Source organism: Balaenoptera acutorostrata, chromosome 3 (assembly GCF_949987535.1).
Source record: "Balaenoptera acutorostrata chromosome 3, mBalAcu1.1, whole genome shotgun sequence".
NCBI classification, from domain to species: Eukaryota; Metazoa; Chordata; class Mammalia; order Artiodactyla; family Balaenopteridae; genus Balaenoptera; species Balaenoptera acutorostrata.
Genome location: NC_080066.1, coordinates 38,667,818 through 38,692,267, shown reverse-complemented (window position 1 = coordinate 38,692,267; position 24,450 = coordinate 38,667,818). Strand labels below are relative to the sequence as shown.

The window sequence follows — 24,450 nt, the reverse complement described above, 5'->3', positions numbered from 1 at the left end:
GTGTACAGCTCAAAATCAGGCAAAACAAAGCTGTAGTGTTTAGATGCATATTTAGGTAGCAAAAGTAAAATAAATGTCATGAAGTGATTACATAAAAGCCAAGAGAATGGTTGCCGCTCTTACCAGGGGGTTATGACTGGAGAAGGGCCCTTGGGAAGCTTTTAGGGAGGGGTGATAATCTGTTCCTTGACCTCAGTAGAGACAGATGTTTGCTTTATAATAATTTATTAAGATATATTTTTATGCTCTTTTCTGAATGTGTTATATTTCACAACAAGAAAAAGATTTACTAAATGAAAATAAGCAACGAACAACGAAGAAGATCTATAGTACTGAAATGAAGAGATCTCCCAAGACATTTTGTTAAGTCAAAATGCAAGGGTTCTAGTGTATGACAGCAATTCTCAAACTTTAGCTGGATCAGACTCACTTGGAGGACTTGTTAAAACCCAAATTGCTGGGCCCCACCCACCGAGGTTCTGTTTCAGTAGGTCTGGGGTGGGGCTTGAGAACCTTCATTTCTAACCCTGCCAGATCCCTGCTGATCTGGGACCACATTTTGAGGACTGCTAGCTGATATATGCTATCATTTGTTTATAAAATATATACAAATGTACATGTAATACATATAAAAAATATAATATAATACTGTACATATTATATAACGTAATAATATATTGCCATCTAGAAGGGGCCTCTTTCTAGAAATTTATGCAAGAAACTGATAACAATGGCTGCCTCTGGGGAAGGAGACCTGGGGCACAGTGAGACCTCCTGGGCAACTTGAGGGACCTGGGCACTTTCAGAAGTTCTGAAAGTTGGGCTGTGAACCCAGAAAATAAATCACTTAGTTTTACTGTGGATTTAGGAGCAGATGAAAAAGAAGGAAATGCAAGGTTATTGGGAAGGAGAGTGATAACAAAAGTGATTGGCAGAGAAAGGAGATTTTTTTAAAGGAAGGTAGTTGGATAAATGTAAGCACAGGAGGAGGCTGGGACTGTCGAATGTAGGTCCGCAGCAGCAGCTGAATAGCACGAGTAATGGCAGATTTGGGGCCTTGCTGAGCTGGGGAGACAGCAACAGTGATCTAAGGCCTCTAGTGACTCGTGAACATGTCCTTGGCCTCTGGAGATTCTGTAGTCTGGAAACAGGAAATGATGGCAGGATGGAGATGGAGAAGTGGGAGGAGGAGAGCAGCTGCCCTTTGCCTGTGCTCCGTGAGCTGGTGGAGTAGGAGAGAGGCTGGGAAGAAGACTGAACACCTGGGCAAAGCAAGAACAGATTTCTGAGGATGAGAGATTCTGCAGGAAACTGGGAAGCATGGAGGAGAAGGGGGAAATCAGGAAGGAGGAAGTCAGATGGTTTGACCAATTCTGGAATATTTTCAACCTAGGTACCACATTTAAAAGCCCCCTGGAAGTCTTTGCAAAGATAGAGGACTGCTGTGGGCTGGGCTCTGGGCAGAATCACTTCATCAAGGACAGTCAGTGGGAGCAGCAGGCGGCAATCTTCAACGCCACCTTCAAGAAGTACCTGGATGGGGAGTGGGAGGAGGAGCCGCTCAGGTGAGCCATGGAGGGGGCCCAGCCAGAACGCCTCCTCCCTGGGAGCTTCTCCTCTCTGGGCACACGCAGGAATCAACCCAAGGACCTGAATTAATTCAAGGTCTCAAAGCTCTCGATGGTTTGGGGGACTTTTCTGAGAACTTCAGAAAAGTCTTTTGAAAAGTTGTATGGAGGGACTTCCCTGGTGGCGCAGCGGTTAAGAATCCGCCTGCCAGTGCAGGGGACACGGGTTCGAGCCCTGGGCTGGGAGGATCCCATATGCCGTGGAGCAACTAAGCCCGTGCACCACAACTACTGAGCCTGCTCTCTCTAGAGCCGGTAAGCCACAACTACTGAGCTCACACACGTAGAGCCCATGCTCCGCAACAAGAGAAGCCACCACAATGAGAAGCCTGCACACCACAATGAAGAATAGCCCCCGCTCACTGCAACTAGAGAAAGCCCGCGCACAGCAACGAAGACCCAACGCAGCCATAAATTAATTAATTAATTAAATTTCTTTTAAAAAGAAAAAATTCCTTAAAAAAAATAAGTTGTATGGAGATTGTCTAAATATAGCTCGAACAAAGGCTGATAACATAGATTTTAAAGAAGGCATAGACATCTATGGAGATGAGAAGTAGAGTTTATTTTAGAATTTTTTTTTTTTGGCCGTACCACGTGGCTTGCAGGATCTCAGTTCCTCGACCAGGTATTGAACCCGGGCCACGGCAGTGAAGGCACTGAATCCTAACCACTGGACCACCAGAGAACTCCCTATTTTATAATTTTTTGTATGATAGCGTCTCCTTAAAAAAATTTGTTTTCCTGATTATCTAGACAGCACAGATGATCCTCAAGAGGGAAATAAAAGTCACCACTATTTTTTTTTTATTTTTTTGCAATTGACAAGAAAATTTAGTTACTTCTGAGATATACATTTTAAAGTAATAACTAGAATTATGACTTATAACATTATACCAGAACATATAAGATTTTTAGAAATTTCATGTAATGTCTGAAACATTTATATTAACATATTTCCATACAAATAACCCAATGAAAGTTTAGTATTAGTTGTTTTGTTTGTTTTTTTATACTGCAGGTTCTTATTAGTCATCAATTTTATACACATCAGTGTATACATGTCAATCCCAATCGCCCAATTCAGCACACCACCATCCCCACCCCACCACAGTTTTCCCCCCTTGGTGTTCATATGTCTGTTCTCTACATCTGTGTCTCAACTTCTGCCCTGCAAACCGGCTCATCTGTACCACTTTTCTAGGTTCCACATACATGCATTAATATACGATATTTGTTTTTCTCTTTCTGACTTACTTCACTCTGTATGACAGTCTCTAGATCCATCCACGTCTCAACAAATGAAAGTCACCACTATTAATATTTTTCTCCATTTCCATCCAGTCTTTCTAAATGTAATACATTAATGTATAATTATTAAAACATTACTTTCTAATCTCGGTCAGCAGGTAGGCCTCAGTGATTGTAAAAACTGAGCCCAAGTCCTTGAAGTATCTGGCGGAGCAGGTTCAGGAACCAGCTCTCCTCACGGCGACTGTGGGTCTCAGGGATGTTCTTGCTTCACATGGGAAGTGAAACCTCTCATCTTGCTGTCAAGTGGGCCTTGAATTTTCTCACTTCACACAAAGTCCCAGGGCTAGGCCCTAACAGAAACTACCTGAGGCCTGAACTGGAACCCAGTAAGGTTCAGTGCTGTGCTGTCCAGCGAGGTATTTAGGAATTTTGCAAGCCAGTCATTAAACCACTGGTAACCGTCCATAGTGGGAGTATTTATACCACAAAAAGCTACAAACCCTGTAAATCAGGAAATAGGGTTTTTTTGGTTTTTTTTAAGAGTGCCAACTTATCAGCACACCACTGGTTGTACTGCTCCCAGGATAGGAGCATTTATGCACTTCACCCAAGTCTGGCATTAAGGGATCTTCCCCAAGATCCCTTTGGGAAGGGATCTGCCCACACTGGGTGCTGTTCCTGGCCTGGGAATAACTCCCACCGCTCCACCTGCCCTGCCCTCACCAGGACCAGCACATAGAATGTGATTTGCCTCATGGTCCTGAACTCCTGGGAAGGTCCATCTGAACTACCCATTTCTGGTCTTACTACCAAGACTGCCAGCATTTCTCCTTGCCAAGGAGTCTGCCATGGCTCTGACCAGTGTCTCTTTCTTTCCCAGTATGGCCACGTTCCACTTCCTCCTTCCTAGCTGCATAATTGCAATGCCAGTGGAAGTCAAGAGCCCCCCAGGTAAATGAACGTGAAGCAGGTGGTCACCTTGGGGGAATGCTTGGCAAGCCCTCCTAGGGAAGTTCTGCACAGCACACCCTACCTGCTGGGAGGGAATGAGGTGGAAAGTCGGCTGCCAGCTGCAGCTTAATGGTTTCTGGTTGGACCTGTGGCCCCCGAGCCCAGATCCCCTGATATGGAGGCTGGCACTGTCTTCAGGGAGTGAGCTGCCACAGAGGACGGTGTGCACACACGTCCTGCCAGGCTGCTTCTAGATATGAATTCAGAATTTTGTAGAAAATGTTACTTAAAACACTGACAGCCAAGTGGACATGAATTATCTAGAAGATGTGAAAGCAGCTGAGGGGCAGTTGTGACCATCCTCCCTGCACTCCCTGCACAGGAAGGCGACTTGGCCCTAGGAACAGTCCTCCTGGCGGGGGGCCCAGCCCCTCATCTGGAAGCTCACCCTTCAGTTGGGTGCTGCCCATTAGAACGAACCATTTCAAACTGACTTCCTCTTGGGCAAATCCCTTCACACAAACCAAAGGCCACCCAGACTCCTTACGTAATGCCCATTTCCTCTCTTCTTTCCCAGGGGTAGCCTGTGTCATTGGCGTACACTGGACTGGGAGTCACAACTTCTTCCTCTATTCACTTAACCGAACGCTGAAGGATAAAGCTGGTACTTTACTGCCGAGATGGGAGTGGCCTAAGCTCAGCGCTCTGAGAACATGTCCTTCTTCAGCTTAGCTGAGTGCACGTGACTGACACAGCAGCGTGGCTTTAGGGGACCAGAGTTGTGCAGGCAGAGTGGGTGGCTTGGCAGCTGTGGTGTGACCCCAAGGCTCTGTCTCTGAACTGTCACGTTTCTTAAAGATGACAGGTCCATAGGGACAGAGCCCCATCAGGTCCACAGGGCTCCTTAGACAACGAAGGTAAAAAGAAGGTGGGCTTGGCACCAGAGGGCCCGTCCCAGCACAACTGTCTGCGAACTGTGTAGTCTCAGGCCAGTCACTTCACGCCCCAATCCCGTTTTCTCATCCAAAACAGAAAACTACTCAATTACACCATTGTTATCCACTGCATGCATTTGTTGTGAATAGCAAAATTCAGAGTTTCTGTATGTGAAAGCTCTTTGAAATTGAAAGGCACCTTGGAAATATGGGTGGTGGTGGTTTTTTACAAACTCATGGAGGCAGTTACATGAGCAAGTTCACTTTTGTGAGAATTCCTTGAAGTACAACACTATGTTGTACTTCAGAGTTATATCTCAGAAGTAAAGTTTAAAAACTCACAAGGGAAGAATTTCTTTCCTTCCATCCCTCTCCCAGGCAACCTGGCTTCTCATCTCAACTTCCGTACTGACCGGGCTTATATGACCTTGGGCAAGTCACTTACTTCTCTGCCTCAGTCTCCTCATCTGTAAGACAGGGGTACTAATAGGACCCACCTCATAGGGTCCTTGTGAGAATTAAATGAAATAATGCATTAAAGTGCCTACCATGCTGTTTAGCACCTACTAAGTACTCATTCAATGTCAGCTGTAATATAATAATGGTGTAACTTGTTGTTATATATATTATCCTGAGGAAGGAGACAGCATTGCACAGAGAGGAGAGAGATGGTGAGTCCAGACAGGCAGACTAGTCTGGGTCTCATGTTGTCCAGGTGGAGGTGATGGGTGGGGGCGGGGTCCGGGGGGCAGCCTGGTGAGTGGTGTCCTCCCCACTAGACCCCGAGGGCGTGTGGCCCTGTGCTGCACCCATTGCGGTGTCTCAGCTCAGCGGCTGCTACTCCTACCTGGTGCTGGCCTGCGAGGATGGTGTGCTCACACTGTGGGACCTAGCCGAAGGTGAGCCCCACAGCTGCCTAATACCGCTGTCCCTCTGATACACATTTGATGGCTAGAGTCAGTACCTGGCTGCGTTGTAGCTTCCTTCCCTCCGCTCCAGTGCTGACCCTGCCCCCCTCCATGGGTTTGGTTCCCCCAAATACTTAGAAGGGGTCCCCCTGAAGGGGGCTCCCCTCGGACATTGGGGTTTATTGCCTTCACCCTCGGGGGATGCTCATTGCTTGGTTTTGCCCTCACGTCCCTCACACTCTTGCTGGTCGTAGACCCTGCGCCCATGGCTGCCTCCCTCTTCCCCCTTTTCTGACCTGCTTGTGCCTTTACTTTCTCCAGGACTCTCTCTTGGGGTCATCGCTCTTCCTGAAAGATGTCTCTGCCAAAGCATTCACTTCCTGAAATACTTCTTAGTCCACAAAGGACAGAACATGTATCCCGAGGGTCCAGTGAAATCCCGAATGAAATGTGTGGTACTGTGTACAGATGCTTCTCTCCATCTGGTGGCAGCCACGGGGACCCAAAGACCCACCCTCAGTGTGCTGGTGGAGAGGTCAGTGGCTTGAGGGCAGGGTGGGTACATGATCTGCCAGACAGATGATGCTATTTAATGGTAAAAACTGACAATCTCTCAGCCTAGAGTCCACTTTCCCTCTAGTCATCACTTTCCCAGTGAGCTTCTCAAGATCACCAATGTCTTTTACATGTGGGTGTGTATATATATATATATATATATATATATATAAATATATATAAATTGTATGATGGCACAAATGACATCTTTCATATCCCACATGACCAGGAAGAGGGTCATTTCTGCCAAAATAGTTTTTTATCAGTTTCTCCAAGGGTCTCTCTCTCTCTTTTAAATTGTGAACTATTTTATGCAGGCAAATGATCTGTACAATATGTGTGAGGGGGTGTATTTAGCATACATATCGGGGGGGGGCGGTGAGAACTACACTGTACCCATCACCGAGCTTAAGAAATAGATCATCTCCAATTCAGTTAAGGCTCTCTGTGTGCTTCTCCCTGATCACATCCTTCTCTCTCCTCCTCCAAGTTAACCACCTTTTAATTATCTATTGCTACATATAACAAACCACTCCACAACTTAATGGCTTAAGAAAACAGTCAGCGTTTAGTCTCTGATGCAGTCAGTACTATGGGCTGGTCTCGCCTTGGCTCTCACAGGTGCCTTTGGGCAGCTGGCAGCTCGGTTAGGGGTTGGATGTCTAAGCCGGCCTCACTCACGTACCAGGTAGTTGGCAGCTGTTGTCCAGGGCACTCTTCCTTTTGGCCTCTCCTGCAGACCATCTCAGGCTCCGTCACCTGGTAGCCTGAGGGCTCCCAGAAGCCAGCGAGGTTCACTGATGCTTTCCAAGCCTCTGACACTGGACAAAGCATGTCACCTGGCCACACCCACATTTAAGCAGCAGAAAAATAGACTCCACCTTTTTAGTGGGAGTTACTGCCAAATATTATGTCTACTTTTTTTTTTTTCAATCTACCACATTGTTTTCTTTTTTTTTTTATTACTTTATTTATTTTTGGCTGCACTGGGTCTTCATTGCTGTGCGCAGGCTTTCTCTAGTTGCGGTGAGCGGGGGCTACTCTTTGTTGCTGTGCACACGTTCCTCATTGCAGTGGCTTCCCTTGTTGTGGAACACAGGCTCTAGGCGTGTGGGCTCAGGAGTTGTGGCGCGCGGGCTCAGTAGTTGTGGCTCACGGGCTCTAGAGCGCAGGCTCAGTAGTTGTGGTGCACGGGCTTAGTTGCTCCGCAGCATGTGGGATCTTCCTGGACCAGGGACTGAACCCGTGTCCCCTGCACTGGCAGGCAGATTCTTAACCACTGTGCCGCCAGGGAAGTCCCTTTTTTCTTTTTTCTTTTTTTAAAAATTTATTTATGTTTTCCTAAATTCATCATTTCTTTGTTTTCCTTTAAGAATTAACCATATCCATATGACTGTATCTCCAAGCAATATATTGTTTAGCTGTGCATATTTTAGGGGACCTGTAAGTGGAATCATATTATGTATATTCTCCAACTTGTTTTTCAATGCTATTTATTCTGTAACTTGCTTTGTGATATTGTTCATGAGAGCCATACATGTTGTATGTAGCTCCAGCTTTTATTTTTGTTGCTATATTGTATCCCATTGTATAATGTAACACAGTTACTTAAGCATTCTCCTACCAATGATTTATTTAGATTGTTCCCAGTTTTCACTGCTGTGAACATCTCTGACATGCCTCCTGATGCTTATAGACAAGAATTTCTCCAGGATATATGCCTAGGAGAGGATAGCAAAACTTGAAAAGTCTTCAAGTCTGGATGTCTGTGTGTCTTGTTTCCTATAGGCCTGTGAAGCACCTGGATGAAGCCATCTGTGCAGTGGCCCCAGTCCAAGCCTTACCTGGCATGGTAGGTTCCTCAGGCCCCTCATTCCTCTTTAGTGAATGTATTCTTTATTCCTTCCAAAAATACTGGGCTGGCCAAAAAGTTCGTTCGGGTTTTTAATCCCACCTTAGGGAAAACCCCGAACGAACTTTTTGGCCAACCCAATATTTGTTGAAGGCCTATCGTGTGCTGGGCACTAGACTAGCTTTGGGCACTGACACGAAGGAGAAAGCACCTGCCCTCGTGGAGCTCACAGTTCAGTTGGGAAGACAGGCGAGCCCCCAAGCACCTGCAATAGAACCTGAGAAAGGCTGTGATATATCATGCAAAGGATACTGTGGAACGGAGAGAGGGGCCTCCTCACTCAGCTTGCAGAGGTCGGTGGGGAGGAAGTGATGGGCAGTGAGCTGAGCCACGGGCACTAAGAGGGCAGCACCATGGAGGCGAGAGAACACCGTGTCCCAGGCCGGCAGGAAGTTCAAGGAGCTGCAGGATCAGACTCCTGTGGGGTGTGGAGAGGGAAGAGGCTGGGGGGTGGGGGCAGAGAGGCCCTTGTCTGGGATGGAGCTTGAAGCTTAGAGGGGAGTTGGAGCCAGGGAGCTCCAACTGTGTCCAGGGCAGGGCGGTGAGTGGAGCGGCGTTAGTGAGGAGATGGGCCCCACAGCCCAGGGCTGCCTGGGCTGCAGCCAGAGGATAGGGAGGCACTGAGGCTGCTCTCGGTTTGTGGAGCTGATTCTCTAATCCCTACAGGGCCACTGAAGGAAACACAGGCCTGGAGGGAAAGCCTGTGATTCCCTGTGTGGCCCTGCCGGGAGTCAGGGGCCTACAGGACCCCCAGCGGAGGCTCTGAGAGAGTCCAGGGCTGAAAGCGTAGATTCTGTGCTCAGCAGCCGGTTAGCGGTAGTTAAAGCCGTGGGGAGCAGCGCGGCTGGCCAGAGCGAGGAGGTGAGTAGAGAAGAGGTTACCGGGGGCGCTACCATCACTTACACTGTAAGTCCTCCGGGACAGGGAAAATGAGCTCATGAAGTGACGGACAGGGGCGCCCCAGGAAAACCAGGAGGGGGCTCCTGGCGGCTCAGGGAGAAGGACTGGAAGAAAGCGAGAGCACAGGGTCCTGTGCTGAAGAGAAACCGAGTACTTTGTGGAGACCAGTGTCCATGGCAAGGGGGACAGCAGGGGAGGTCGGGGTGCAGGGAGGGCGAGGAGAGGCTCTCTCAGGCGTCTGAGTGTGTGGCAGCGGGAAGAGGATGTAGGGTCAAGGGGGGTTTTAAAGATGGCGGTGAGTTTAGTATGTTCATCTACAGAGAGGAAAGAGCCCAGGCAGGAGAGAGGCCTCAGCTCCATCCCAGGGCAGGAGCGGCCGTTGGCTTGAACAGTCCCCGAGGAGGTGGGAGGAAAGGGTACGGCACAGATGCAGAACTGAATCCTGGCCGTGTGGAGGGGGAAGGAGCAAGAGAAGCAGGGCCAAGTGGGGAAGGACGGGCCCGGAACAGACACAGCCCTGGGGCCGGCCAGCTGCTGCTGCAGGCTCCATAGGAGCAAACACGCACGTTGCTGCTGTCCCCTGAACGGTCTGGCTGGGGCCACAGGCTGGGTGCCAAGAGTGAAAAAATTCTCTGTTCTTTTTTTATTTCTAGCTGCTTTTCTTATTTCACACGGGGGTGAGTGACAGAGTGGAGAAGTCCCCATTCACCATCTCTTTGCTCCCCAGGTGCTGATCTTTTCCAGCAATGGCTCTGTGCACCTCATGGATGTGGCCAAGCCACAGATCGTCTGCGCCTTTGCTCCCCCAAGGTCCTACCACCTGGTGGTCCCCTGGAAGCCAGTGTTTGGCGTGTCTTTACACCACCCGTGTTTCCTGCTCCGAGGTACGGAAGGGGGATCGTGAGGGCTGCTGCCCAGACCTGTGGCCTGCTGACCGTTTCCCTGAATTTCTCAGTCCTCTCAGAAAGCATAGGGTGACCCCACCCAGTCTCCTCCCCACGCCTCATCCCATCCACCACAGGCCAGCAGGACACCACCGCTGAGTCCTCACTTGGCACTTAGATAAAATGCCAGACAGGGTCTCCTCTCTGGACCCCTGCTCCTCCAGATCAAGTGAGCCCCTCACAGCTCAACCCCAGTGACCCCGGCTTTGTAAGCAGAGAGCGGCCCCTCATGCCCGCTGGGACTACAAGGCCACAGAGAAAGGGATCACTGTAACAGAACGCGGTGTTCCTGTTTCGTCCCAGGAGACCATCCAGATGAAATTGGATCTGCCAGCCAAGCCGAGGACATCCCAAATTCTATTTTCTATTTTAATTTTGAGGCCTACCCACTCCTGGAACAAATCTCAAGAAATTGCACCATTCCTCAAGCTAATGTGTTGGATGACACAACTTTCCCCCAGGTGTTGCCCTTGGAGGAAAGATGCGAGAATTTCTTCCAAAAGAGGTAGAGTTCTGGGTCTCTATCTCCTCCCCGCACCTAGGGTTGTCTCTGGACTAAGGAATAGTGGTTTGCTTGATGGTAAGATCCTTTCGGCATTCAAATCTCATTCAGACTGGTAGAAAAGGAGTAATGAATTCAGGCTGGTAAGAAAAGAAGGGCTGCAAGTTGGTATTTTCTTCCTGTCAAGACTGTCTTTTCTTTTTGCTTTCTCAATTTTTTTTTTTAAAGTATATTTGGATTGTCAGACACAGTCATCTAAGACAGTGGTTGGCAAACTACAGCCAAATTTGGCCCACTGCCTGTTTTTGTAAATAAAGTTTCACTGGAACACATCATGCCCACTGCTTTATGTCTCATCTACTTATGTAAGTGCTACAACAGCAGAGTTGAACAGCTGCAACAGAGACCCTATGACCCATGAAGCCTAAATCATTTACTATCTGGCCCTTTATAGAAGATGTTTGCCAGCCCCTAGTCTAAGACCCCTTTCCTCTCTCCGTCATCCAGATAAACGATTATGTGATACATCTTTCCTCTTCCCCTTTCTGTAAACCCCAGCCTCACAGGGACTCTGCTTGTGTTCCTTCCTCCTATAAAAGCATCATTAATGGTACTCAGTCCATTCTGGGGAAGCAGGGGTCTCTTCCAATCCATCCACAACAAACTTCTAGGGGTTTTCAAATTCTTGTTGACAATTTCTGCCATGATCTGACCATACCTGTCAGGTGGAAGAGGGTTGTCAGTGGAGCCGTGGACTCTCACACCACCTGCCACTACAGAGCTGGGGGGCTTTGGTGGGCTCTCCCTGCCAGGGTCTCAGTGTCCCTCAAGGAACGAAGTGAAATGGCTAAGATACTCAGATTTGAGGGTTTTTTTGGTTGCGCTGGGTCTTAGTTGCGGCAAGTGGGCTCCTTAGTTGCAGCTCGCTGGCTCCTTAGTTGTGGCTCACTGGCTCCTTAGTTGTGGCATGCAGGCTCCTTAGTTGTGTCATGCAAACTCTTAGTTGCAGCATGCACGTGGGATCTAGTTCCCTGACCGGGGATTGAACCTGGGCCCCCTGCATTGGGAGCGCAGAGTCTTATCCATTGCACCACCAGGGAAGTCCCAGATTTGAATTATGACTCTATCACTTACTAACTGGGGGAGACGTTGGGTGAGTTACTTAGCCTCTGAAAGCCTCAGTTCCCTTAGTCATTCAAAAATATTTATTGAGCACCTACTATGTGCCAGACTGTGTTCTGAACATTTTGATGATGCCTGTTCTCCAGGCTTCGTAGGTATTCAGTGAGAAAATACATGTAAAGTGCTAGGCACAGGGTGGTCGCTCAGTAAATGGTAGGTACAAAAATGGTGATGGGTCCCCTCTGAGTTCAAGTTCATGCCTGGGAGGATTGTACATATCACCACGAGGGGGCACCACAGCTCTCCTCCGTGACTGCATTAACCGCCGCATTCAGTTCCTCCCTGGGTTGTGATGTGTTGCTCAGGCGGCTTCCAGTACCTCATGGGGGGAAGCATGCCCACCCACCAGGAGGGGAATATGGTCCATGGGTCTTGGGGGAGGAGGACAGTGAAGAAGGGGTCAGTTGACATTTCCCCTGATTAAAGATTTACCAAGAATGCTCAGCTATCCCTCACCTGGAAGTTTCTTATTTTGACCCTTGATGACTTGACTTGTCCTTAGGAGATGCAGCTAAAGAATTTAAGGGTCAAGTATTATGATGTCTACAACTTACTTTCAAGTGGTCTAAGAACACGTTTGTAGAGAGAGACAGAAAGAAAGAGAAAATGTTAACAACTGCTGAAACCCAGGAAAATATTTATAGAAAGACAGAGAAAGAGAGGGAGAGGAAATGCTAACTGGTGAGTCTAGGTGAAGGCTCGTTGTACTACTTGCAGCTTTTCTATAGGTCTGAAATTTTTCTAAATAAAAGATGGAGAGAGATTATATTATTTACAGTAGAATCCTGATTTTGAGTAAAAGAGAGAAGACTAGAAATGTACACACCACTAGTAACAGTAGTTATATTTGGGTAATGAAGAATGTGTGATTTTTTTCTTTGTGTTTTTCCTCTTTGCGGCTTTTCTATCAAACATGTGCATGATTTTGGCAAATTTCAAATACTGGTTTTAAAAAAAGTCAAGAGTGTGAGGTTAGGTCATGGCTGTAGTGGGGCCGTTCTCCTGGGTTGGAGGTCATGGTGTGGAGCTTTCTGGTACTCTTATTTGATGAGGCTCAGAGAACTTGTTTAATGAGCGTGTTCCCATTTCTGTCCTTTCTGTGGAACCCCCTCCTTTTACTGGCCTAGGAAGGGTGAGCCTCTCCACTTCACCCAAAAGCCAACTGGCTGCCCTCCTTGTGGGGATGGACCACAGGCCAGCAGCTCCAGCTCTGGGCAGCTTACCTCCTGGCTGGCAGCCGAGGGCCCAAGCAACTCAGGACATTCAGCCCCTAACTGACATTTCCCGCCCTCAACCAGGGTGCCAGGTGGGCGTTACCACTCAGACACCTGCTGAACTCTGCTTATTAGCCCAATAAGGTTGCTTCACATGTAGAACTACTACCATAACAGAGTAATTCCCCACTGTAAAAAATGTTATTATTTCTGAAATATATATATATATATATATATATATATATATATATATATATATATATGCACTTGTAAAATTTGGGAAACAGGACAATACAAAGAAGAAAATTTAAATAACCCACAACCCATCACCCCAAATCCCAGCACTGCCATTAATGTGTTAGTACATTTCCTTAAGATTTTATCCTTAGCATTTTTACTAAGTTGAGATCGTGTTCACTTTTTTAATCTGGCTTTATGTCACTCCAGAATACAACTTAATGACTTTTTAATTTTAAGAAAAACTTCCTTGTCACAGTGGTTTTTAACGACTATGTAATTTCCGTGGGAAAGGTGTCTATAATATCCTTCCCCACCCCGCTATGGTTGGGTCTGCTCTCATGAGAAGACAGTCCGTCTGCCCTGACCCCCTCCAGTCTCTGGAACCCCAGAGACCTATCCTGGCCCCCAGTGGGAATTGGGAGGGATTCCTCCAGTTCCCCCTTCCCAACCGTCTCTCTTCCCTGTCAACACAGCTTAGCCCCTAGGTCCCACACCCCAACCCCTCACCGGGAGAGACCCCAGAGGCTGGGTGGGGTGAAGGGGACTGCCTCCCAGGGAACCTTCTGCAGGGAAGAGGGCTGGAGTCAGCAGGGCTGACCAGGTGGGGCGCCGGGGGCCAGGGACAAGACGGGCAGTGGGAGCTTGGGGAAGGGAAGAGCTCAGGGAAGTGCTCCCTGGCTCCGAGGACCCAGCAGGAGCCGGGAGGGGCTGCACTGTGTGGGTGGGGCAGGCCTAGCTTGAAGGGACATTTACTTGGGCCTGATCACAGTATTCAAATCATATTCCTCACGGCAACCCATTTTCTGAATTGGGTCCCAGAGATAAATTAGGAAACACTGATTTAAAGAAGGCTCTTCCTGTTCTGCTTGCTCTGAGGTCTGACACCTGGGGCTTTTCCAAAGAGTACCCCGCCTCCAACATTTTATTATGTTAAATATACAGCAGCTTTGAAAAAAGTCAGTAAACATCCACATACCCACAACCTAGATTCTGTCATTAACATTTTACTATCATTTCTCACACATAACCATATATGTCCGAGGATTTTAATCTTTTTTTTTTTTTTTCTCTATTTACTCCTTGTGTCTGAAACAGTTTCCATTGGCCCTAAAACTAGGTGAAACTTTAAGGCAATGGATTCAGAGTTTCAAACTCACGATAGTCCGTCCAAATTGTTTTCGCAAAACCTGCACTTGGGACTTTTATAAATAGCCAGTGTGAAGGAGCCTGCCTTTAGGACTTTGAAAGGAGCCCAGATAGTACCCAATGTGCCCCCAACCCCACCCCCTCCGCAGGCCTGGCTTCTGCTCCCATTCAGCCTGGGCCTCCAGGGCACCATTTCCATCTGGCTCCACTCCCCGTTGTAGTATCTGCCATCTCGGCTGGGTCAGACTTTTGATCACAAGACAGAAATTTCAGGACACAGGAAGCTGACAGAAACAAAATGCCTCTCTCTCTCTCTCTCTCTCCCCCACCCCCCCGCCCCCTTTGTTCCCTATGGCCAAGCAGAAGGTGGGCTTCTGGGCTGACCCAACAGTCCCAGCTCCACAGGGCACACGCCCCCCTGGCAAGGGGGTCGGCAGGCGCTGTATGGACACCAGGTGACATTTCCCTTGAGGGTGGAGGAGGAATACCCTCCCACCCCACCCCACCCCCGTTTTTACTATCCCTGGGAGGGAAATTGTGGGCCTATCCTAACCTTCCTTTGCCTTTCTTGAGAAACAAAGGGACGTATCCCTGGAACATTATTTATAGACTCATAGATCCCAAATATGCATGCCATCAGGCTATTGGAATTCAGAGGTTTTGTGGGAGGCCTTACAGATGTTCCATCTCCTCTCCCACTTTGCAGATGCACAGTCCATCTTTTTGGAAGATGTATGCACACACATTGCTTCAAAACAATAGACAGCAGTCACATTTGTTGTGCCATCATGGGAAGGAAAACCCTTTCCCTGCTGATGGTGGAGGGAGGTTGTCTCAGTCTCCAGAGAGGGCTTTCCCCAGGGGGCACCTGACAGTCAGTGCCCAGCCTCACATGAACAGGCATCCTCCCCTGTCCCTCCTCACCGCTGAGCACTGACTGCCAGGGGGAAGCACACGGGAGATGTGCCGGTACCACGTGGCAGGCGGCTCCCACCGCCCCTGCCCTGGCCGTTGGTGGATAACCTCACCTCCCACTTCCCAGAGCACGCCAGTTCCTTGGCTGCCCTCTCATCCGGGTCTCCGGGGTCACCCCCCACCCCCCGTCTCCCTCCTGAGGCAGAGAAAGAGGCATCCTGCTCATACCCAAGGCCATCTCCTCCCCCAGGACACCCAGACCTTACTGTCCATCTGGTTGGTGACCTCTTCCCCTCCACTGTCCTAATCACAGGCATGTGTCCCGACCACATTCCCATGTTAGAAAACAAGCAAGCGCCTTCCCAGTTCTGCAGCCGCCTTATTTCTCCTCCGCCCAGAGCGCGGCTCCCAGCAATCAGTCCACACCCCACTCCTGTGTCCTCTTCTCCCATCTGCGCCCCAGCCCACTGCAGACTCACCATGGGTGTCACTCTGGCCCCACTTTCCCAGACAACATCCTCAACCAGTCATTTTTGTGAGTTTTTCCTAATATTTCTGTAGGGTAAATTAGAGGTGGACTTTCAGAGTTACGGGGTAGGCATGTTTGAACTGGGATAGTTGTACCCACCAGCCCTCCAGAGACGGTGGATTCACTCTGGCCAAGAAATGAGGGATAAAAATTGATAGCTCATTACTATTTTAATTTGGAAATTAACAAGGTTGAGCATCTTTGTGTTACATCTATTGTATGTTTCTCTCTCTCCTTCTGTGGCCCCACCTGGGTCTTTTTCTTACGGGTGAGTTCATTTTCTTTTGATTTTAAGAGTTCTTTGTTAATATGTTGTGAATAATTTTTCCTGCTTTGTCTTTGGATAGGAGTAATTTTGGTTGCTTGTTTAGCCAAACAGAAGTTTGGTATTTTTCCATCTTCTCCCTTAGGCTTTGCTGAGGGGCGGTTGTAAAGAGCCTCAAATTCAGGGTGCAAGTCTGCAATGCGATGGGGGGTAGACGAGGGCCTCTAGCTGTGTGACGGGTCAGACCTCAGTGTCCTCATATGTAAAACAGTGACAGTCCTATCTCCTCATAGGACATTGCCTGGCACATTCAGTAAAGGTTAGCCATTATTTATTACTAGATCATAGAGAAAGCCCTTCTACACTCCAACATTATATTTTAAAAGTCACCCACGTCTTCTTTGAACAGATTAATGACTTTGTTTTCAGTCCTCCTTTTAAAACTTGCCCTAGTTCCATCTATGCGCTGCCTCCTGGCTGGTCGCTCACTGATTCCACGTTGTCCTGACCCCTCCGCCCAGCAATTTTACTTCCACTTATTTAGCAGCAGCAATAGTATTATTATAATTAACTTTTACTGGAACTCTCCTACACTGTTGGTGGGAATGTAAATTGGTGCAGCCAACAGTTTGGAGGTTCCTCAGAAAACTAAAAATAGAATTACCATATGATCCAGCAGTTCCACTCCTGGGCATATGTCTGGACAAAACTATAGTTCAAAATGATACATGCACCCCTATGTTCATAGCAGCACTATTCACAATAGCCAAGACATGGAAACCACCTAAATGTCCATCGATAGATGAATGGATAAAGATGTGGTACCTAAATACAATGGAATACTACTCAGTCATAAAAAAGAACGAAATAATGCCATTTGCAGCAACGTGGATGCAACTAGAGATTATCACACTAAGTGAAGTAAGTCAGAAAGAGAAAGACAAATACCATATGATATTACTTATATGTGGAATCTAAAATATGACACAAATGAACCTACCTATGAAACAGAAACAGAATCACGGACACAGAGAACAGATTGGTGGTTGCCAAGGGGGAGGGGGTTGGGGGAGGGATGGAGTGGGAGGTTGGGGTGAGCAGATGTAAGCTTTTATATATAGAATGGATAAACAGCAAGGTCCTACTATATAGCACAGAGACCTGTATTCAATATCCTATGATAGGGACTTCCCTGGCGGTCCAGTGGGTAAGACACCGCGCTTCCAATGCATGGGGCCCAGGTTTGATTCCTGCGGGAACTAGATCCCACATGCATGTTGCAACTAAGAAGTCAGCGTTATGCAATTAAGACCCGGGGCAGCCTAAATAAATAAATAAATAAATATTTTTAAAAAATATCCTGTGATAACCCATAATGGAAAATAGTATTTAAAAAAAGAATGTATATATATGTATAACTGATTCACTTTGCTGTACAGCAGTCATTAACACAACATTGTAAATCAACTATACTTCAATTTTAAAAAATGAAAAAAAATTAACCTTTACTGAGCACCTACTGTGTGCCAGGTACTATGCTAAGTACTTTGTGGCATATCTTGTTTCTTACTATGATTATTATCATCCCCACAGTACAGCGAGGAAGACAGAGGTCTAATTGCCTGTCCAGGGTCAGCACCTTATAAGTGAAGGAGCTGGGTTTGCACACAAGCAGTGAGGGGCCAAGGCCGAGTTTCTAACCTGCACACCCTCTGCCTGCGCCGTGCCCATCTGCTCCCCCCCCAACACACACATATACACGCACACACTGCATATTGGAATCTCCAAGTGTCATCAGTAGGGAAAGAGAATGAGGCAGATCTGAGTGCCTCCTGGAAGTAACTGCCAGGATACATTTTCAGTGAAAAAGGCAGACGGCACAACAGTGTGTTGCACACTTCCATTTAAATTTAAGAAAAGATTATATGCATGTCTGTACTTGTGTGTATGAACAGTATTCAAGGATTTATAAGGAGTTGTTAATTACAGTTGCTTTGAGAACAGAAAATAAGGATCTGAGGTGAGAAGGAGATTTAATTGTATACTCACTTGTATCCTTGATTTTTTTTTTTTAAAGCAAAGCATAGGTTACTTTTTAAGTTAAAAAAAAAATGCTTTAATGCACCGTGTACCAGACATCTCCATGTGACTGTCCCATAGGCAGAGCCGCAAAAAACTGCAGTCCTTGTCTTTCCCCACAAAAGTGTCCTTTCTCCCGTTTGCCCTAAGTTTTTAAACATTTTTTAAAACGTCGCTCACTCAGGCACCAGAGGCGGAAAGCTGGCAGCAGCCTGCATCCTCTCCCCAGAATGAAGGGCTCCTCCTGCCTGCTTGCAGTGGCCAGCTCTACGTGCAGAATGAGGGGTGACCCTGGGCTTCTCTGATTCTTCCACACTGACTATGCATTTATTTGTTATTTTTTAAAAACCTATTATTTTTTTAAAAAAAACCTCAACTCAAAAATCTTATCTTCTGCGAGCACTCCCCAGGCAGGGAGTGCTCCTCTCTGCACTTTACCTCTATTGCTCTTAAATGCCTCCTATTACAAATGTTCTTTTCCTCTTGTCCCTCTTACTAAACTGGGGGGAGGGGCGGCTGTTTTAGTCACTTTGATCTTTCCAACACATCCACCAGTGCCGGTCACTAGTAGATGCTCAAGGAATGTTTGTTAAATGTAACTATTGGCATTCGGATGTATTTAACGTTGGTCCTGCAAATGGACTTTTAGTTCATAAATTCACCATGCCTCCTATCACTGTACATTTCCTAGTTTAGGATGCTAGACCTATATTGTTCCTTCAGTAAAGCTGTTTCGAGTGACTTCTGTGCACCAGGCTGAGTCCTGAGAACACAGACAGGAAGCATATGTGTCATTTGGAGAGCTTCTTATATCAGCCCAGGGTGGTCAGGGTCTGCCCTGGGGACCTAGGAGCCCCCAGGGGGGTGGGGGGGAACGCAGCGCAAAGCAGGTTCCTCTCATCAACTGTGTGGCCCACAGGTTTCAGAAGCCGGTGAAGAACAAGGTGAAAGAACAGGAGCACTGGACCCGGCTTCAGAGGTATTCCTTGCTTCTCCAAAGAGAGAACCTCAAGAAGTGACAGGGCTGCCGCCCTGGGCTCTCTGAAAAGGTTGGCAGCAGGCAGGCTTTGCCCTGGAATGCTGTGAGGTCAAGAGACACGGTGACAAAGGGCTGCAGCTCAGTAGGCCTAAGGGGCCTAGACTTGCAGTCTGGGACCTCTGCAGAGCCAGCAAGGGGAGAGGCCCAGTTTGGGGGGCCTTCAACCACTAAGCCACTTGGAATCCTCAGGCGGGCAGATGTGTCACCTAAATAAACAGCGATATTGTCTCCAGACTCCAAAGCTGCTGTGGTGTGTAACCTTCATTCCCACCCAGTCCAGACCCCCAGCAGGGCCCAGGCAATGATGTCAGCCAGAGTCCCAGGCCTTGTGAGGACCACTTGCCTCATAGGACCAGGAGCCACTTTGTTCAAATGAGCAAGACGCCCAGTCCACCCCAGCTACTGTGTGGCCTCCTTTTCTCTCCACCTACTTCTTTTCCCTCTCTTTGCTGTCTCATAACCTTATGGAATCACTTTGGAGAGGCTGAGGCTCAGAGAGGTTGAGTGACTGCCTGATGTCACACAGGTATGAGAGGCAAAGTAGGGGCAGGTGAGGAGGCAGGCAGGAACTGTGCCACTACTGCCTCTTGCCTTCTGGTCTGGGAACCCTATAGGAGGCTGGGGTACCTAGGGGCACAGGAAGAGGGCGGAGAGGTGCCTTTTTCTTTTCTAGAGACTGCCCTTCCCAGGAAAACTGGGTGGAGGAGTCCCCTGCAGCTCAAGGCCTACATCTGCCTCTCCGAGGACACCGTGTGGTATCTTTGAGAACTGCAAGTGGTTAGTGCCTCCGGCCGTCTCCCAAGACCGCCCACCAAGGCCAAATGCTTGCATTGTTCTGTGACCGCAGCTGCTTTTGTGTCCCCATCCACCTTCTCCCCTGGGTCACACACACTCTTTGTTGGCACGACACCGCCCTCATGGTGCTGATACTGACTATAGCTGAATGTCCCCTGGATGAAGAGGTGCCCGCCTGAGACACTCTGCCCCTTGCCCTCCCCCGGATGGGAATGAAAACACAGCAGCAAAAATAACTTTCTACAACAATCCTTTTCCACAGTAGGCATGGTGGCAGCTCTCTCTGAGATGAGGAAGGAAAACTTAGGATGATAGTCTTGGCCTTACACGCCACCTAAATGTGACAGGGAGCTAACATTTACGGGGCATCTACCGTGGTCTGTGTATTTTTCATATAAGCTTTGTGAAATGTAGATATCATTACCCCATTTTACATGAGAGGGAAATTGACACACAGGTTACACAGCTTGGAACAGCCTGTATCAAATCCTGATGGACTTTTTCAACAGAAAGTGTCAGAAACCCAACTCAAACTAACTTTAGCAACAAGGGGAATTTGTTGGCTCATGCAGTGTAAAAGTCCAGGCGTAATGCTTTCCATGTGGCTGGACCCCGGTGTTGGATAAGAGCAGGAATCCTTCTCCGCCTCTCAGTTTTGACTCCCTTTCCAGGTAGGCCCTCTGCTTGGGCGGCAATATGGCCACCAACAGCACCCACAGTGAGTGTCCCTTTCTCAATGGTTCCAGCAAAGTCTTGAGCCTGCCCCTCGCCGGCCTGCATGTGGTCACATCCCTGAACCACTCACCGTGACGACCTTGCCAGCCTGCACACGTGCCCATCCCTGGGGGGGGATGGAGGTCATGGCCACCCAAACTAAGGAAGGGGGAGCTGTCTGGAGAAAAGAAAATGACAGGCTGCAAGAGACGAAGGCAGGAGGGGCGCTGAACAGGCCGAGACAACAAAGGTGCCCTGTCCACCCTTTCCAAAGTCACATGCAGCCAACACCAGGCCACCTCCTCATTTCCTAGTGTGCATGGGGGGAGCGAGGAGGGCTGGGGCATTCACAGGGAGCCTTAGATGCTGGGGCCCACAGAGGGATGAAGGAGAAGGAGCCAGGGCTGGTAAAGTGCCAGAAGATGGGCAGAAGAGGCCCAGGTGGCACTAGGCTGGGGATCCAGGGCACTAGCACTGGTGCACCACTGGGGCTGTGCCGGTGGCCCCCAAAGAGGTCCTTGCCCACTGGGAGAAAGGGCCCCTTAGAAGCAGCACCAAGAACCTTGGGTCTTCTCAGGGGAGTGTTGGGACTAGGGTGAGGCAAATGAGTGCCTGGGGTACAAAGCTGAGGAGGCACTTACCCTCAGCGTTGTGCAAATGCAGGGTCTGCCACTGGGGGAGAGCGGGGGAGTGGACAAAGTGGCCCTGGCCTCGCCCTGGGATGAACAGGGGCTTTGCAGTTAGGGCTCGCTTCCCTCCCCAGCCCTGTGCCAGCCTGGTTCTCCAGGTAGGGGGTGTTTCAGAATCCTGGGGCATCCATGTGCCCCTCAGATGGACCTGTTTATTTAGCAACGCATGGCCAACGCACGGCCCTCCTCCAGGTGCACCACCTGCCCACCCACGGCTGAGCCCAGCTCTCCAGCTGCTACCAGGACAGTCTAACATCTGCCGATACAGACAACTCATGACCACCAGCCCTTCCCTCCGCCCCTGGGCTCACACGGTGACCCAAGTGCCGTGTCCTTGAATAAATGTCTTGCATGTCGACCAATCAGCTTAGCTGCCCCTCCTTAAAACACTGGCCCATCCAGCATCAGCATCTACACAGTACAGCTGTCTCGGCGGGAGCAACACGTGTGGTCAGCAGGCAGTGGCACGTCCCTGCTGGCAACGGCGCTGGTGGTCCATGTGCTTTAGGAGCTTTATTTCACACCCCCAACATGCTCACACACTCGCCTGCCAGGCTAAGGCAAAGACCGGATTTGTCGACTACCACCCACCGTTGTCCCCACCCCAATAGCCGCGTACTAGCTTTGTGAAAAATTCCTTGACCTTTTTCTGTGCTACAGTGTCCTGATCTGTAAAATAGGTATAAGCACCACCTGCCCGCCTCACCTGTGGCTCTGAGGCTAAAATGACTTGAAATTGCTGCTCCATATATGTCTGTTTCTCCACCATGTGGGTTCTGACCCCTTGGGCTTCGAAGGCGGAAAGCAGGGCAGCATTGTTGACTGGCAGCGACCAGCGTGCAGGCGGATCCGCAGGCCAGGCCTCTGATGCCATCCTCCCCCTCCTCCCACTTCTAGCAGGACGGTGCCCAGACCGCTCTGGACCAGCCCCAGGTGAGGTGAGGCGCCACCCAGCACCCTCTGTCCTTGCTCAGCTGTCGCAAAGGCAGTGCACCATGGGGGAAGCACACAGACAGGCCCTAGAGTCACACCCGCGTCCCAGTCCCAGCGCTGCCCCTGAATATCCGCACGGGCGTGTTAGCCTCTTCCTTACCTAACTGCCCATCCTCAAGATGGCCCTGCTAACTGGGGTTAGCTCACAGGTTAGCAGAGAACTGAGAGCGAGCACTCGCCCAGGGCTCACCTACCTGGACGCTGCTTACGGTCCTCCTCCCGGTGGGTGTTGAGTGTGGCCAGCCCAGGAAGGGGGTGGGGGCGTGGGAGTGGTGGGAGGCGCCCCCTTCCCATCTCCAGACCTCTCTTATTAACAGGGACGTGCTAATGAAAATTCACACCCAGGTGCTAATAAACAGTGGGCCGCTCCTGGGCTCGGAGAGCGAGGGGAGGCTCTCCGCAGGGGAGGGGGCTGGCCGATGAGCCCCACTTATCTGTGAAAAGACTTGCTAATAACTTTAATTCCCCGTCCTAAACCACGGGGCCTTTGCCATGTAAATAGATTTTCTAAACTGGGCTGGGTCCTGGAAAAGACTTCCCGTTCTGCTCCTTAGGGCTCTGGGAGGGGAGAGCGCGTTGGGGGTGGAGGTGCGGGAAAGGGGGCGGATCAGCGAAGGTGTGAGGTCCCGCCCCCCTGCAGGGCCTCTGCTTTTGCATCGCACTCTGCAGCCAAACGCTGGCCAGGGTGCGCCTGGGCTTCTGAATTATACACAGTGAGCCCCCCACCCCACTCTGAATCACTGCCCCTCCTGGCCTGGGCCAGAGCACTGGAAATGATCTCCAAAGTGGTTTCAAAACAAACCTATCAATATCAATGGATAAATAAACTGTGGTATATCCATACAATGGAATATCATTGAGCAATAAAAAGAAACAAAGTACCGATACATGAGAAAATATGATGCCAAGTGAAAGAAGCAAGATGCAAAAGGCCTCATGTTATATGATTCCATTCATACTAAATGTCCAGAACAGGCAAATCTATAGAGATAGAAAGCAGATGAGCTGACTGGGGTGGGGAGTGGGGGAACGGAATAATGGGGAGTCACTGTTAATGGTTACAGGGTCTCTTTTGGGGGGTGATGAAAATGACCCAAAATTAGACAGTGGTGATGGTTACATAACTGTATGAATATACTAAAACCATTGAATTATGTACTTTAAAAGAGTGAATTTTATGGTACATAAATTATACCTCAATAAAGCTCTTATAAAAAATGCCAAGGCCAGTATTTCAAAGATGCTTGAGCGGGGCAGAGGGGAAGAACTGAGTATCCATAGATGGCTGAGGAACCCTCGGACAGAGAGGCTACACCCCTTACCCCACCTCACCACCCCCCAGGCTTGACTGCTCACCAGACCCCCTGACTGAGGCCAGGCTCCTTCTGGGCTCAAGGCTCCCCCTTCCCCACACAGCACTTCCCTAATCTGAATCCAAGCCTGGTTCCAGGTCAGCTCTGTGGATTTGGATGCAACCAATGGACCTCTCATCTCACCCTAGCCAGGCCTCTAGGAGGTCACAGTTACTTAAACTTGGGGCTGACCACTGATATTATTTCATGTCTCTAAACCACATGGGAGAGAAACCAGAGTGAAGGGAGATGGGAAAATCCCAGAGTCCAGGCCTAACGCTCCAGCACAAGGGGAATAAGGACTTGGGACACATGCAATGAGCCCTTGGAGCTGGTGTCCCCTCAGACCCCAGAATGAATGGAGCTGGCAAAACCCTACCAGAGCTGAGAGCCCGGATTCTGAAGTCATACCTAGGCTTGAGTGCTGATCCTTGGCTTATCCTTCTGCAAAATGATTACTTAGGTATAAAATGTGTAAAGGACCTGGTGCACAGTAAGTACGCACTAATGGAAATGCATTTTCTACAGAGATACTTGGTTTTATTCAGCTCCCCACCAGGTTCAAAGAAAAGATGGACAGACTCCCCTCGCTGCCACTTTCTCCAATGAATCTCCCCCCCACCCCCCACCTCAGGCTAACCCATCTGGAACAGGAGGTGCTAAGCCAGGGCTGGGGAAAAGGAGGAAGGGGTCTGAGCCTGTGTGCTTTGGGGGCTGAAGACTGCAAGAAACCCTCCCAACTCTCCTATGTCCTTTGGAGGAGGGGAAGGGAGCTTTGTGCCCCTGTAGAGAAAGAAGAACTTGGCAAG

At 49.0% G+C, this 24,450-nt stretch overlaps 1 protein-coding gene across 1 annotated transcript in view; it reads left to right on the top strand.

The window, feature by feature from the left end:
• The window catches only part of WDR93 (WD repeat domain 93), a 42,945-nt gene extending 32,171 nt beyond the window's left edge, over nucleotides 1-10,774 (top strand). The window contains exons 9-16 of the mRNA XM_057543752.1: nucleotides 1,394-1,565; nucleotides 3,763-3,833; nucleotides 4,411-4,497; nucleotides 5,548-5,667; nucleotides 5,998-6,211; nucleotides 8,020-8,083; nucleotides 9,771-9,927; nucleotides 10,291-10,774. Coding sequence (XP_057399735.1) covers nucleotides 1,394-1,565; nucleotides 3,763-3,833; nucleotides 4,411-4,497; nucleotides 5,548-5,667; nucleotides 5,998-6,211; nucleotides 8,020-8,083; nucleotides 9,771-9,927; nucleotides 10,291-10,496 — 1,091 coding nt within the window. The 3' untranslated portion in view covers nucleotides 10,497-10,774. The remainder of the gene's footprint in view (nucleotides 1-1,393; nucleotides 1,566-3,762; nucleotides 3,834-4,410; nucleotides 4,498-5,547; nucleotides 5,668-5,997; nucleotides 6,212-8,019; nucleotides 8,084-9,770; nucleotides 9,928-10,290) is intronic.
• Nucleotides 10,775-24,450: the final 13,676 nt, after the last annotated feature.